General features: G+C 37.8%; 1 protein-coding gene across 4 annotated transcripts in view; it reads left to right on the forward strand.

Annotated features, from left to right (window-relative positions):
• Positions 1-16,826, forward strand: part of ASCC1 (activating signal cointegrator 1 complex subunit 1) — a 100,198-nt gene that overhangs the window by 38,982 nt on the left and 44,390 nt on the right. For all 4 annotated transcript variants that reach the window (XM_055324926.1, XM_055324927.1, XM_055324929.1 and 1 more), the window contains 2 exons: positions 87-223; positions 8,602-8,721. In XM_055324926.1, coding sequence (XP_055180901.1) covers positions 87-223; positions 8,602-8,721 — 257 coding nt within the window. The remainder of the gene's footprint in view (positions 1-86; positions 224-8,601; positions 8,722-16,826) is intronic.

The following is a 16,826-nucleotide window of genomic DNA, read 5'->3' on the forward strand; positions in this document are numbered from 1 at the left end:
TGGGCTTATCTCTGGACTCTAAATTCTCTCCCTGCCATTTACTTTTGTGTGGGCTGAGTTTCTTGTTTTTCTCCATTTGATAACAGGATCATGGGGTTGATAGCACCATTTTCCAGAATCCCAAAAAACTTCACCTAACCATTGGGATGTTGGTGCTTTTGAGTGAACAAGAGATCCAGCAGACATGTGAGATGCTACAGCAGTGTAAACAGGAATTCATTGAGTAAGTAATCTACAGGAAAGGGGAAGGCTGGTCATCTTTTACTGGCCTCTCTTTGGTATCACAGACTTGGTTTTGCACTTAGGCAAACTTGTTTTTGTCATACGGTAACAAGGTTTGTTGACTCACCCAGTTGTACTTAACATTGGACCAGTGTCCGAAAGGCTTAAAATGGATTTAAAGCAAAAATTAAAAATTTTTATGGAAAGACTTTATACTAGTTTAGTAGGCAAATTTTGTTATTAACAGGACATCCCATTATTTTCTTTGAAAGGAAATTTTCTTCATTATGTATTGAACGGTATGGGATACTGTACTAGTGTTTTGTGCTGCTTAACACATTACAATCTTGGTGGCTTAGAACAATGAAGATTTATTATCTTATAGGTCTGTGGGGGTAGTCTGATATGGGTTTCACTAGGCTTAAAGTGTCAGCAGGGTTGTTTTCCTATCTGGGGGTTCAAAGGAAGAGTTTATTTCCTTGCTTTTATTTTTTATTTTTTTATTTTAAAAAAATTTTTTTTTTATTTCCTTGCTTTTAAAGCCCATCTTCTGTGGTATACGTATACAATGGAATATTACTCAGCCATTAGAAACGACAAAAAAAAAAAAAAAGAAAGAAACGACAAATACCCACCATTTGCTTCGACGTGGATGGAACTGGAGGGTATTATGCTGAGTGAAATAAGTCAATCAGAGAAGGACAAACATTATATGGTCTACTTCATTTGGGGAATATAAAAAACAGTGAAAGGGAATAAAGGGGAAAGGAGAAAAAATGAGTGGGAAATATCAGAAAGAGAGACAGAACATGAGAGACTCCTAACTCTGGGAAAAGAACGAGGGGTGGTTGAAAGGGAGGTGGGCGGGGGGTGGGGGTGACTGGGTGACGGGCACTGAGGGGGGCACTTGATGGCATGAGCACTGGGTATTATGCTATATGTTGGCAAATTGAACTCCAATAAAAAAATTAAAAAAAAAAAGCCCATCTTCTTGAGGCTACACCCACATTCTTTGGCTAGTCACCCCCTTCCTCTATCTTTGTCAGTAGCAGCTTTTTAGCACTCTGACCCATTTATCTCTGTGATAAAGTTATCACATACTGGCCATAGTAGGGACAGGTTCACTGCTTTTAAGGACTGTGATTTGATGGAGCCCACCCAGATAATTCAGGATAATCATCCCGTCTCAAACTCCTTAACCTTAATCACATCTGCAAAAGTCTGTCTGCCCTGTAAGATAGCCTATTTACAAATTCCAGAGAATAAGACGTGAATGTCTCTGGAGGGCCATTATTCTGTTACCACAATAACTCGAACATACAACACGATTTCTTACAAAGGTCTTCATTGTATTTCAAGAAATGCACCTTAATTTTCTTTTTTAAATAAGGTAGTTTTGTAAGATACCTATAACTGTTCAAGTAGTCTCTTTGGGTTCCAGGAAAACATTGCTATTCTGGGGGCAGAGTTGTTATTCTTTTTACTATAAATTTATTTTTTTATTTGTTATTTTTTTATTTATGATAGTTACACACCGAGAGACAGAGAGGCAGAGACACAGGCAGAGGGAGAAGCAGGCTCCATGCACCGGGAGCCCAACGTGGGATTTGATCCTGGGTCTCCAGGATTGTGCCCTGGGCCAAAGGCAGGTGCTAAACCACTGCGCCACCCAGGGATCCCTACTATAAAATTTTAATTTACGTGTACATGTGACCTAACAGCTTTATTTAAAGAATCATCTTCCCTACTCTTTACTCCTTTTTCTTAAGATTGATGAAGAATAAGAGAAACTTGAAAACTGACTCATTTGAAGAGGATTTTTAAAATTCAGTTATAATATTCAGGTCCCGTACTATTTTAATATGGCCTTGTAGAAATGGGTTCCCTAGTTCATTCGATAAGACGAGGTAAAAAGGATTTAAAAATTTTTATGTATATTATATATGAAACTGTGTAATATAATGACATGTGGGCCATTTCTCCTTTTCCATTGTTTTGAAGATAAGATATTTTTTGGGACCCCTGGGTGGCTCAGTGGTTGAGCGTCTGCCTTTGGCTCAGGGAGTGATCCTGTGATCTTGGGATCGAGTCCCACATTGGGCTCCCTGCATGGAGCCTGCTTCTCCCTCTGCCTCTGTCTCTGCTTCTTTCTTTGTGTCTCTCATGAATAAATAAGTAAAATCTTTAAAAAAAAAAATAAAAGATATTTTTCTTGAGCAAAATCATGAGCTGATGGAGTTTGGAGTCTGCAAAGAATACTTCTTTGTCTTGATCTTTGCTCACTGATGGATATAAATGTTTTCTCTCTGTCTTAATCTAAAATTCAAAATAATTGTTTGAAAATTAAATATTTACAATTTCCTTATGTAAGATAAAACTTTATACCTTACCTCACAAAGCAGAACAATGTTACCTGGTTTAAGAGTAAGTCCTGATACTTTATTTCCAGATAGTTTTTTATTAAATGAAACTGAAAGCAGCTGCATTTTCTTGACTGCCATTGGGATAATCTTGCTAAGAAGTTGTTTCAGGGTAGATAAAATATTTGTTTAGGGAAGTTTTTTTTTTTTTTAACCTATGAAAATCAGGTCACAGGGTTTTAATCACTGAAGCTTTATCCTGAGCTATGTGAGGATTTAACTGAGTTCCTCTCTTTTATGTCTCTTGGTGCCTTTTGTGGCTAAATGCCAAATCTGAGTCCTTTTAAGCATGTCAGGGTTCGTGTGCATAGGAAATGAAGAGCAGCCTTAATAGTTCCTAAGAATTTTTGACATGACAGGATGAAAACAGTAATTGTAGTTTTTCAAATTCAGCAAAGCTTTTGAAATAGGACAAAGTTACACTGCCAAAAATCTGCAGTGCAGGCAAAAATTTTTTGAAGATCCTTTTTTCAAAAGCTGGAAAGATTCAAAACCAGCAAGTAGAGTAAGCCTCCCCAGGCCTCTTCTTCCACCTTCTCCTCTGCCACATTTACTCTCTTAAAAAGTATATAGTGCAAAATTAATTTATTTCTGAGGAGAAGGAGAATCAGAATTGGCTGTTTAGATGGATTAGAAGTGCCTTGTTTCCCTAAAAGGAAAAAAATATCTCCTACAAAAAGAACCACATATATACATACACATGAATACACACATGCACACCACACTTATAGCCCTGGTAAGTAAAATGTATTATTTAACTTTTTTTTCCTACATTACTGTTCTACTTTTTATTTATTTATTTATTTATTTATTTATTTATTTATTTATTTATTTATTATTTATTTATTTATTTATTCTGTTCTACTTTAATCTCAGCCTTTGTGCTTGGTATACTTAGAAAGACTCAGTAAACGGCATTGTTGATCTCAACCTTTTGTGTTGTAAAGATCCCAAATTAAAATAAAAGAAAGGAAAACATTGAAATTGAATAGACTAATATATACTTCACTGGCTTTTTATTTTTTATTTTAAAAATTATTTATTTATTTATTACTCATGCGAGACACAGAGAGAGAGAGGCAGAGACATAGGCAGAGGGAGAAGCAGGCTCTACGCAGGGAGCCCAACGCGGGACTCGATCCCAGGTCTCCAGGATCATGCCCTGGGCCGAAGGCAGCGCTAAACCGCCAGGCCACCAGGGCTGCCCTTCACTGGCTTTTTAAATTGAAATATTAAATAAATGGGGCTAAGTTCAGATTTAATGAAACCTGTAGTGCTATATACAGATTTTAAAGAAATGGGTAGTTGAATATTTGTTTTTTTGGGGTGTTTTTTGTTTTTAAGGGATGTTATCTGATCAGAAACAGAACTTTGGGGCAGCCCAGGTGGCTCAGCGGTTTAGCGCCGCCTTTGGCCCAGGGCCTGATCCTGGAGACCCTGGATCGAGTCCCACATCAGGCTCCCTGCACGGAATCTGCTTCTCCCTCTGCCTGTGTCTCTGCCTCTCTCTCTGTGTTTCTCATGAATAAATAAATAAAATATTAAAAAAAAGAAAGAAACAGAACTTTGATTTCAGTTCTTAAGCTAACGGCTCATGTAGCTCTATCGATTTTGAATGAATTATTCAGTGTCCAGTAAACGCCGAAGCTTTAAATGTATCCCTTGTGACTTTTCTTTGTGAGATGTAGAACACAAACAGTGCAGTGGCTCTAAGTAGATAGTCTGACAAATATGCAGTACTTCTTAGTTCCAGTATCACTCTTCTTGTACCTAAATGTTCCCCATAAGCCTGAGGTAGCACCAAATAGTAAGGTAAAGCAGGACAAGAGCGAGGAGGGAAGAGGAAAAAATACCCACGGACCAGTGTTTGGTTCCTAATCATTGCCTCAGATGTCATTCAGTTGAAGAGTATGCTCACTGGTGTCCCAGGTGGAACAGTTTTGTCTGATGACAAAGAGCACCAGGCAAACCACTGAATTTCTCTCCCTCTTGGTAAATCCTAGGGAAGGTTGAAAGAGTTTCTGTTCCTGCTCCAAAGGCAGGCTTTAGATCCTGTTTCATGGTTCCATTTTTTGTTGTTCTTGATACCCCATCTCATTCTAAAGATTTGAGGTAGTTTGTAATGAGGACATAGATACGAAAGAGAATGTTAAAGTCAGGGAGCTCAGAAACCGTAAAGATGGGATGGGGAGAAAATGTTTACCTGAAAACCAAGGAAATGTTCTAATTGTACTTGAACATTAGAATTTAGTAGTTTTCTGGCAGCCCCATTGACTTAGTGGTTTGGTGCCACCCTTGGCCCGGGGTGTGATCCTGGAGACCGGGGATTGAGTCCCACGTTGCGCTCCCTGCATGGAGCCTGCTTTTCCCTCTGTCTGTGTCTCTGCCTCTCTCTCTCTCTCTGTCTCTCATGAGTAAATAAGTTTAAAAAAAATCTTAAAAAAAAAGAATTTAGTAGTTTTCAAGTACTGGTATACTTGAACTGTATTCCACAAACACATCGATTATTACAGTTCTTTCTGATAAAAAGGACCATAGCAATTTTTTTTAGGAAAGAATCCTTTGCTTGTTCTTTTTTTTTTTTTTAAGGATTTAATTTATTTATTCATGAAAGACACAGGAGAGAGAGAGAGAGAGACAGAGACAGAGACACAGACAGAGGGAGAAGCAGGCTCCATGCAGCGAGCCTGATGTGGGACTTGATCCCGGGTCTCCAGGATCACACCCTGGGTTGCAGGCGGCGCTAAACCGCTATGCCACCGGGGCTGCCCCCTTTGCTTGTTTTTAATGCAAGAAAAACTTGTCATGTAAATATTAACTCAAAATGATGATGAGCAGTGTCTTCAGGAATTTTGCAGAAGATACAGTGGTTCATATGGTTCTCTCTTGTATTGATCCCTAGAATTTGAGGTTATAACATTAGACATAATCCAGTAAAAACATATTAGGGGGAAACTAAACCAATGGTATGGTGCTTTTGGGTGATCTAACTATGCAGAGTTAGGACCCCCCCACCACGTCCTCCCTCTTGGCCCCCCCTATGTATAGTTAGTACTAAACTGTTTTTCTCATGTAAGTTTGGTTGACTGCACTTTGATAGGATTGAATGGCAGTCTTTCATATTGAATTCTTTGGCTGTTACTTGAAAAGGAGATGTGTTGTTGGTTAAAGCTACAGGCCTTGGGTAAAAGTGCAGAACTTGGCTTATGTTTTGGAATATCCCACTTATTAGAGGTGGTAATAGGGATTCTTATGATGAAGGCAATTTTTCTTGAATATCTGTCCAAAATATTTAGTTTCTTACTGAAAGAGATTCTATCTTGTGCAATAATATGGTTTTGAAGTTTTAGGGAAATATATATTTTTTTAAAGATTTTATTTATTTGAGAGAGAGAAAGCTTGAGCAAGGTTGGGGAAGGCAGAGTGAGAGGTAAAAGCAGACTCCCCACTAAGCAGAGAGTCCAACGCAGGGCTCCATCCTAGGACCCTGGATCATGACCTGAGCTGAAGGCAGATGTTTAACTGACTGACCCCCCCCCAAGTGCCCCTAAGAGAATCTTTGCCATGAAGATTCCTAGGCTACAAAGGGTCTTTGTATGGCTTTGGTTCAATATAAAAATAACATTTTTGTTACCGGAGATCTATGGAGTACCTATTTTATATAAGACTGTGCCAGGTGCTGGGGATATAGGAATAGACAAGATGGATGGACTCCCTGGCCTCATGAGGCTTGCAGAAGACTATGTGTGGTGAGCTGATTTTTAGCTAGGTTTCATCTTGGCACTGCAGGGCCATTTCTGGCTGAAGCTTGAGTCTGTTTAAGGCATCTGGGAAGAAGCAGGATGGTAAGGTTTTACTTAACAGAAAAGTAATACATGCACATGTGAAACTAATATAATGTATCTCAATTATACATCAGTTAAAATGAGGTAATAATGTATTAGTTTTGGAGAAGTCAAAATTGCAGATAAACAAGTATATCGCTTTTAATCCTACCACTAAAGATGACTATTAACGATCTCACACTTGTTTATATGCATGTGTGTAGTTTTTTCTTTAAGGTGTAATTTACTTACAGTAAAATGCACAGATCTTAAGTGTAGTTGATGAGTTTTAACAAACACCTACACTCACGTAACTTCAGCCAAATCAAAATGTAGTACATTGTCATCACTCTGCAGTTCCCTCGTGACCTTTTCCAAAAAATTCACTTCTCCCAGAAATAATTGTTGTTCTGATTTCTATTTCTATAGATTAATTTTGCTTGTTCATGAATGTCATATAAATAAAATCATTCAGTATATACATTTTTGTGTTTGGCTTCTTTTGTATCTGTGCAGTATAAAAAGTTGTGTTTGGCTTCTTTTGCTTCTATATTTTTATATTAGCTTTTTAATAGGTAATACACTTATATGGTTCAAAAATTTTTTTATTTTTATTTTTATTATTTTTATTATTTTTAAAGATTTTATTTACTCATGAGAGACACAGAGAGAGAGGCAGAGACACAGGCAGAGGGAGAAGCAGGCTCCATGCAGGGAGCCCGACATGGGACTCAAACCCAGGTCTCCAGAATCAGGCCCTGGGCTGAAGGCAGCACTAAACCCCTGAGCCACCTGGGCTGCCCGGTTCAAAATTTTAAAGATAAATCGTTAGCAACAATTTGGCAATATTTATAAAAATTCTTCAAGAATAGGGACGCCTGGGTGGCTCAGTGGTTGAGTGTCTGCCTTTGGCTTAGGTCATGATCCCAGGATCCTGGGATCAGGTCCTGCATCGGGCTCCCAGAGGAGAGCCTGCTTCTCCCTCTGCATATGTCTCTGCCTCTCTCTCTCTGTGTCTCTCATGAATAAGTAAATAAAATATTTTTTTAAAAAGTCTTCAAGAACAGACAACCTTTTTTGTCTCAGTAGTTCAATTTCTAGGAGCCAAACCTAAGGAAATATGAATTTAGCTACATACTCAACCATAGCTGATAAAGGAAAGCTCTTTACAGAAGAATTCCAACTGGTAAATGTAGAAGTTATGATGAAATTAGAACATCACCATTTTGCAACCCCTGACAAAATAATGGATAAAGACAATGATTAGCAATGGCTGTTAAGATTTTTTTTTTAAGATTTTGTTTATTTATTCATGAGAGACACAGAGAGGCAGAGATATAGGCAGAGGGAGAAGCAGGCTCCATGCAGAGAGCCTGATGCGGGACTGTGACTCCAGGACCACACCCTGAGCCAAAGGCAGATGCTTAACCACCCAGGCATCCCAGCTGTTAAGACTTAATGGCAAAAGTCTATATATATATATATATATATATATGTAGATATATATATATATATATATATTTTTTAAAGATTTTATTTATTCACGAGAGACACAGAGAGAGAGATAGAGGCAGAGACACAGGCAAAGAGAAGCAGGCCCCATGCAGGGAGCCTGACACGTGACTTGATCCCGGGTTTCCGGGATCACACCCTGGGCTGAAGGTGGCGCTAAACCGCTGAGCCACCAGGGCTGCCCGCAAAAGGCTATATTTTTATAAATATTGCCAAATTGCTGCTAAAGATGTGCTACTACTTTATGCCTCCACGATTGTTAGATGAGTAAAATGGTGTTTGCAGCTTGTGGAAATAATGAAATAAAACCCAAGAGATGAGCAACACAGTAAATGTCTTTGTTAGTCAGAACTGTCATTTCTTGACGTTTTCCTCTAAGTACTGATAAACTGGTATTGAGTAACTATAGGGCGAGTTTGGGAATTCTTGTGTTTCTAGTTGGTGTGCACAGAATGTGTTAATTTTGAAATTAGAAGGATGATTAGATAATATTGTTAGCAAAAGAAAAAAACCCCAGCAATTCCATTTTTGTAATATTTGACTTTGTATAATAACTATGTTTAAAATATAATGGCCCTCTCAGCTTAAACAGTTACAAAAATCTAATGTTTTTTCCGTTGCAGTGACATTTCTGGGGGCAAACCCCTAGAAGTAGAGATGGCAGGGATAGAATACATGAATGATGATCCTGGCATGGTGGATGTTCTTTATGCCAAAGTCCATATGAAAGATGGCTCCAACAGGTATGTTTCTGGAATGCTTTTTTGCTTTTATCAAGAGGTTCCTAAAAAAAAAATTCCTAGAAGTTCAGCGAGTTTTGATTCCTTTTCTTTGCGATCTTATGATTGTAAAAAAAAAAAAATTCTTTCTTTTTTTAAAATAGTAAGCTGATATCATTTATTTATTTATTTATTTATTTATTTATTTATTTATTTATTTATTTATGATAGTCACAGAGAGAGAGGCAGAGACACAGGCAGAGGGAGAAGCAGGCTCCATGCACCGGAAGCCCGATGTGGGATTCGATCCCGGGTCTCCAGGATCGCACCCTGGGCCAAAGGCAGGCGCCAAACTGCTGCGCCACCCAGGGATCCCGTAAGCTGATATCTTAAAAGAGGAATTAGTTGTTGGAAAAAGTATCAGATTTTAATTGATAGTTATTGAGTTACTTTGGTGGTAGATATTGATTATAACAATCTAGTTTTTATGAGCTCAGTGCTTTCTTCATGTTTTTCAGGGTAATAGGAAGCAGGAAGGATGGCCTTTTAGGATAGTAGTTGGAAAAGTGACATAATACCTGTCTAGTGATTACCAGGACAAAGTGGGAATGAGGGATGCCTGGGTGGCTCTGTGGTTGAGCGTCTGCCTTCCAGCTCCGGCCATGATCCTGGAGTCCCCAGATGGAGTCCCACGTCAGGCTCCCTGCATGGAGCCTGCCTCTCTGCCTATGTCTCTGCCTCTCTCTCTTTCTCTCTGGGTCTCTCATGAATAAATAAATAAAATCTTAAAAACAACAACAAAAAAACAAAGTGGGAATGATAACTACACAAACTCTGTAAGGCTTTTAGGTAAGTTAATCTACATGAATACTTAGAACAGTGCTTAGTGCATATAAACATCATCAAAACACACATCAAATGTTTACTGTTTTTTACCTGTGTTATTACCACACTTAGATCACTTATAAGGATTCTCAGTTTGCAACCCAGGCTATTTCTGAGGCTAGTCTAGGCATCCAGAGCCATTTCCAAGGTTAATAACACCATTTATTAGTCTAGTCAAGGTCTTCAGTGAGCAGAGGAGCCAAACTTGAATTGGAAGTTTGTTTTTGTGGTCTTTTTATTAAGACAGCATAGAACAGAGCTCATGCTGAACCAGGAACCTTGTAGAGAAAATCAAAGTCTCTAGGCAGGCCCCCAAGTTGATTTGCTTTTGTAGAGGATCCCTTGTAAGGTTTCTCAGCTCAAATTGATTATCTCAATTATCTCCTATTTCAATTCAGTTGGAAGTGAATTTTTGGAGGAAGGTAGGAAGAGATGGTATAGAATCAAATGTTGTATGTATTTTGGACCAGATTTGTCTCTTCATAGATACCTGGCATGTGCTAAAATAGCATACTAATGACCTTGCCTTAAAATACAGGGGCACATTGTTCCTATGGGATATCCTAAAACATTTCTGCCAGGTTGGAATTTGATATCTAGTATGGATTACTTACTTTGTGTTGTAAGTTATAACTATTCCAAATGTCTTCACCATGTTATAGGGCTGCTATATAAGGGGCAGATTACTTTTCAGTTTTGTGAACAAAAACAGTGAATGATAAGGTAATCTCAAACTTTTTGACCACATAATCACTTTCATTTCTTAATTATTGAGGATACCAAAGAGCCTTTCTTTATATGGGTAATAGTTATCAATATTTACCTTATTAGAAGTTAAAATTGCGAAATTTAACATTTGATAGTTCATTAAAAATAGTAAGATATTTTTTGTTTATATAAATAACATATTTTTCATTAAAAAAATCTATTTTCCAAACCAAAAATATTTAGTGAGAAGATAGGCATTGTTTAACATTTTTGTAAATTTCTGTAATAGAAGACAGTTGGGTTCTCATATCTGCTTCTCTATTGAGTGTATTGCAGTATGTTGTTTTGATTGAAGTATACAAGAAAATCTGGACTCACACAGAAATGTATTTGGAAAAACGAAGAGTACTTTAATGGTATTTTCAGACAATGTTGGCTATTTGGTACTACACTAAAACTTGACAAGTTACAAGTTACATTGAAAAGGTCATTTGCAATGTGAAATCAGAAACCAGATCAGTTAACATTTCATACACTTGCCTTAAAATCTGTTGGTCTCTTTTGCATTTTGAGTGGATCTTTAACCTATGCACAGTTTTATATTGGTCATTTAGAAAATATTGGTTTACTGAGTTATGGAGGTCTTCCAAATGTTGTCACATTTCATTATGCAATATATATTTTTTCATTATGCAATATTAAAAATGTATTACTCGCACTCTAATTTCATCATAATCTTTAAGTATTAGGAAGCTGCTGTCAACCTCATGGTGGCAGATACAGATTTTCTAAAAATTCTAATTTTCACTTGAAAGCTTGAATTTTATTATTGGCCCAAAATACTGTTTTTCTTGAAGTTCTTTTTTGAGAAAATGTCTGTCAAATAACCAAGTCTGAATAACCATAATTTGTCTGTCAGTCGTTCTTTCAAATACAAATGGTGTTCATGGACAAAGAGGCTAGTTCAGCTCCAGCTCTAACAATCTCACAAGTGCTTTTCCTCCAGACAACCATCTACTTTGGTATACAGCCGAACTGCTTTATACATACTATCATTTTTATCACACAAGGATATTAAAAAGGCATGTACTTAAGGCCTGGGATTTAATAAAATTGATTATTTTTACTGTTTCATCAAGGATAAATAAAATTGGGACACCTGGGTAGCTCAGTGGTTGAATGTCTGCCTTCGGCCCAGGTTGTGACCCTGGGGTCCTGGGATCGAGGCCCACATTGAATTCCCCTCGGGGACCTGCTTCTCCCTCTGCCTATGTCTCTGCCTCTCTCTGTCTCTCATGAATAAATAAATAAAATCCTAAAAAAAAAAAAAAAGGATAAATGAAACTAGGTTTGTTTTTTTTTTAAACTGTGAATGTGTAGGGAAGAATATACTACTGCTAGTACAATTTGATGCTCCTGTCTTCATTCATGCTAAGATGCCAATAGTTTTACCCAGCATTGCTTTTGCACTGTCCATGTGAATGTCATTACAGTGAAAAAGGCAAATAATGTCATACAATTATTATAAATATAGTTTTGACTTCATAGACTCCCCTCAGAAAGTCTCAGGTACCTTCAAAAATCCACAAGCCTTTGATCTAGGTAACGTTTTATTTCTAACATTGAAGATTGCATAGTTTCTAGGGAAATTATAACTAACTTGTTTCACAGTTACTCTTACCTGGCACTGTGCTTAGATTGTATTATCCCCATTTTATCTTTGCAAGATCTGTGTAAGATAGATGCTATTAGTATGCCTATTTTATAGATAGGGAGGTTCAGAGAGTTTAAGTAGTTCAGCTAAGGAATGCGGAGACAGCAAAACCACGCTCTGCATCTCTGTGTAAGAATAAAGGTTTTCAGTGTGTGTATGCTAGGTTAAGTAGGATAGACTATGTTTCATTTCTTATTTCTTGAGTAAAATGGAAAGTTGTGATGTACTTTTTTTTTGAAAGTGGTAAAATTCACATAACATAAAAAATCACTATTTCAACCATTTTAAAGTATACAATTTTGTGGCATTAAGGACATTAACAACGTGTGCAACTATCACCACTGTGTAGCTCCAGAACATTTTAATCACCCCAAAAGGAAATCCTGTATGCATTAACCAGTCACTCCCCATTCTTCTACACCCCTCTTTTCTGCCCTCCCCAGTTCCTGGCAGACATTAGTCTACTGACTGCCTCCATGGATTTGCCTATTGCGGGTATTTCTTATAAATGGAATCACATAATATGTGGCCTTTTATGTCTGGCTTCTTTCACTCAGCATAATGTTTTTCGAGGTGTATCCATGTTGTAGCATGGATCAGTACCTTGTTCCTTTTTAAGGCTGAGTGACATTTCATTCATTGTATGAAGAGACCACATTTTTGTTTATCCATTCATGGACATTTGGGTTGTTTCCACCTTAACTATTGTGAATAGAGCTGACTTCAATTCTTATGGGCTGACTCACTTTTAAAATGTATCAAAGTTTTTATTTTCTTGATTAACCTTGTAGTTTTATAGGGCTTCATAGCCACTCTGCCTGACCTATGTTTGTTTGTTTCCTTATTATCTATTACGGGATTTATTTAATTTCTGTTCATACTAGTTTAAACCTTACTGTTATAAATCTGAAATCTTGATGGCCTATAGATATATATACAGCTAAAACATGAAGCTATATGGAAAATTTAGATAGGATTACAGCATTTCATTAAATAAAATAGTGAATTCTTCCTAATCTCTGGCTTCAAGTCTGCTTTAACATACATATATCACAGACTCCACAGTTTTTATTTACTCTATTCTTGGTGGCCTCCAGAGGGAAAAAGAGAGGTCAGTGGGAAGAGATAATAAAATCATTACTTTGAGTTTGTCCATTGGGTATCTTTACCTTTTGTTTTAATGGTTAGATCCTTGGTTCTGTAGAAGGTCTTTAAGGGTCAAGATTAATAGGTTTTTGAGATTGGAAGAAAATAAGAGCTATAGAAGCTAGATGGCTTTTGAAGACAGTGCTCAGATAATTGGTACCCACATTAATGGAACAGGGAGTACTTCAAAGGTGAATATACCCTTATTTCCCCCATAGATCCAGACCTTACAAATTTTGCACACTGACTGTTGTCAAGGCTTTGTAAATTGAAAGGTCTTATGAGATATCTACTGAATCCACTTGTGCGATCAACCAAGAACATTTATGAGTAATTCCCATCTCTCTTACTGCTCTATTTATTTTTCTGTTGCCTAGCCCTCTTTCACAAGGAGAGACATGTGTATGTTGTTTCAAAAACGATTTGTAAATTTCCCTCCTCAAATTTGTGGGAATTACTAAGAAATTTAAGCACCTCTTATTTAATTCAATTTTAAAACTATTTGAATGCCTCCTTTGTGCAAGGTATTTTGGAAGGCTGTGCAAATTGATACAGAAAGGAACATTAAATCTGTTTGTTTATATGAAGAGATACTGCTCAGTGCAGGAGGCATGGGAGAGAGGCTATGTTGTATTAAAATACATTCAGCTTTCTTTATGTGATTTCATATAGTTTAAGTCAGAGATTTCTTCCCTTAAAATGATTGAATGTGGGGATCCCTGGGTGGCGCAGCGGTTTGGCGCCTGCCTTTGGCCCAGGGCGTGATCCTGGAGACCCTGGATCAAATCCCACGTCGGGCTCCCGGTGCATGGAGCCTGCTTCTCCCTCTGCCTGTGTCTCTGCCTCTCTCTCTCTCTGTGTGACTATCATAAATAAATAAAAATTAAAAAAAAATCTTTAAAAAAAAATGATTGAATGTGAAGTGCCTGACCTTTAAAAGGATGGAGCCACTTAGGTCAAATTTTTCCTCTGGAAACTTTGAGCTAGGACAGCTTTGGTTCACTTACTGATACATCCTTGGGTTTGGTAAAGCATGACTGGGTAAGGCATTTGTGGCAGTCTTCTCATTACTCAGTGGTCAGCTGTTGCTTAAGACTTAAGCATTCAGCACAGTGGCTCTTTGTCTGGCATTGTCACACAAGCTTCATCCTTGCCCCTCTAAAAATGGCTTCCTCACATTTGGTAGAGAACACTAAGTCAGCTCATCAGCTTCCTTCCTTTTCCCATCACAGCCATCCCCCTGTGCTCCTTCATTTCACTCTCTTTCTGAAGAACGGCATACATCTCTGAGAAGGCTAATCTCTATTCTCCTGACCTCATCCCTTCTTATTTCTTCAGACCCCTGACACCATTAGTTCTTCCACCCTGCAGGGTATTTCCAGTCTTTTCCCTCAGGCATTTTTCAAAAACCCCACATGTGAGATGCAGTAGACTCTAGTGCTTCCATCTTAAGGAGGAGGGAGATGTACATGATTAAAGTACGCTGAGGTGAGGCCTATGATTGAGATTCTAGGGTGCGTAGACAGGCAGGAAATCTCTGCTCATGTGTGGGCAAGTTTTGTAAAGGAAGGCTTCACAGAAAGAATCCTTCACAGAGGAGGTTTCTTTGCTGAATAAGGCATTCGCAGGTCAAGAGAGTAAGGAGCATTTTAAGAAAAGGGAATAAGTAGGAAGTGCAGATCTAGAAGCACTATTATATGTCGTATAAAGGGAGTTGGATTTTCTTTTGGTTTATTTGTTTATTCAACAAAAATTTATTGAGTGCCTGTTATTTGCCAGGCCCTGTGCTAGGCTGTGAATATAGAATGGTGAATAAAGCCAGGCACAGTCATTATCCCTATGTACTTTACAGACTAATGGAGGAAACAGATGCTAACAAATAACATGTAAATGTGCAGTTGACCCTTGAACAACATGGGTTTGAACTGCATGAGTCCACTTATGTATATTTTTTCAATAAATACAGTACAGTACTGTAAATCTATTTTCTTTAGGATTTTTAAAGAAAATTTATTTATTTATTCATGAGAGACACAGAGAGAGGCAGAGACATAGGCAGAGGGATAAGCAGGCTCCCCACGGGGAACCTGTTATGGGACTCAATCCCGGCACTCTGGGATCATGCCCAGATGCCCAACTGCTGAGCCACCCAGGCATCCCTCCTTAGGATTTTCTAAATAACATTTTCTTTTCTCTAGCTTACTTTATTGTAAGAATACAGTATATAATATATATAACATACTGTAACACATAACAAAATATGTGTTAATCAACTCTTTATGTTAGCAGTAAGGCTTCCCATCATCTGTTGTCTGTCAGTAGTTAAGTTTTAGATGACTCAAAAGTTATCCATAGATTTTCAGTGCCCTTAACCCCCTCATTGTTCAAGGGTCAACTGTAATTGTAAGTGTGATAAAGATGAAGCAGTGGGAAAATGGTGGTTTGTTAGAGGAAACTGTAATAGCAATGTAGACTGAGAAGGGCAGGGTCAGAGAAGGCCTCTCTCAGGAATCGATGTTGAATGGAGATCTAAAGAAGTGAGAATTTGCAGGCAAAGGAGAAGTGGGAAGGTTCTTCCCATCTTTTGTTCTAGGCAAAAGAAAATACAGAGCAAAAGCCCCGAGGCAAGAAAAAGTCCAGCAAATTCCAAATATGGATGAAGTTTAATGAGGGACAGGTAGGGTAACATGAGATGGCCATGCGAAGAAATTAGAGAGGCTTGGATCGACTTTATCTAGTGACACTAGATAAAAGAAATAAGATTAAACACAAACAGAATAAATAAAAAGAGATCCAAAAAAAAAAAAAGAGATCCATATTAAGATAAATCTTAATGGAACTGCAGAGCACCAAAGACACAAGATCTTAAGTCACCCACAAAGGAGTAACATATGTTATAAGGAACTCTCAGTAGCAATAGTGGAAGTCAAAAGACAGCAGAATTATTTTCTAGAGAAAATAATGGTGAACCTGGAATTGTGTACTCAGAAAAAAAATATCTTTAAGAACAAAGGTGAAATGGAGGCACCTAGGTGGCACAGTCAGTTAAGCATCCGGCTATTGGTTTTGACTCAGGTTATGATCTCTGGGTCCTGAGATCAAGCCTCGCATCAGATTCTGTGCTTAGTGTGGAGTCTGCTGGAGACTCTCTCTTCTTTTCCCTTTGCCTCTCTCACTCATGCACTTTCTCTCAAATAAATAAATCTTAAAAAAAGAAAAGAATAGGGGTGCCTGAGTGGCTCAGTTGGTTATGTGTATGACTATTGGTTTTGGCTCAGGTCATGATCTCACAGTTGTGGGTTCGAGCCCTGCATTAGCTCAGTGAGGAGTCTGCTTGAGATTCTCATTCCCTCCCCCTCAGCTCCTCCGTCTACTCCTCTCTCTCTCAAATAAATAAAATCTTTTTAAAAAAAATGAACAAAGGTGAAATGAAGATTGTTGCAGGTGAACAAAAACTCAGAGAATTTATTATTGTGAGATGTCTGTAGTAAAGGAATGTATAAAGGACATATATTTTTGTTAAATAGATTAAAAGATTTATTTATGTTAAAATTTTTATTAATTTATGTTAATTTTATTTATTTATGAGAGAGAGACTGTGTGTGAACAAGCACAAGCAGGAGGAGAGCCAGAGGGAGAAGCAGACTCCCCATTGAGCACGGAGCCCAACATGAGG

Source organism: Nyctereutes procyonoides, unplaced genomic scaffold (assembly GCF_905146905.1).
Source record: "Nyctereutes procyonoides isolate TBG_1078 unplaced genomic scaffold, NYPRO_anot_genome, whole genome shotgun sequence".
Classification (NCBI taxonomy): Eukaryota; Metazoa; Chordata; class Mammalia; order Carnivora; family Canidae; genus Nyctereutes; species Nyctereutes procyonoides.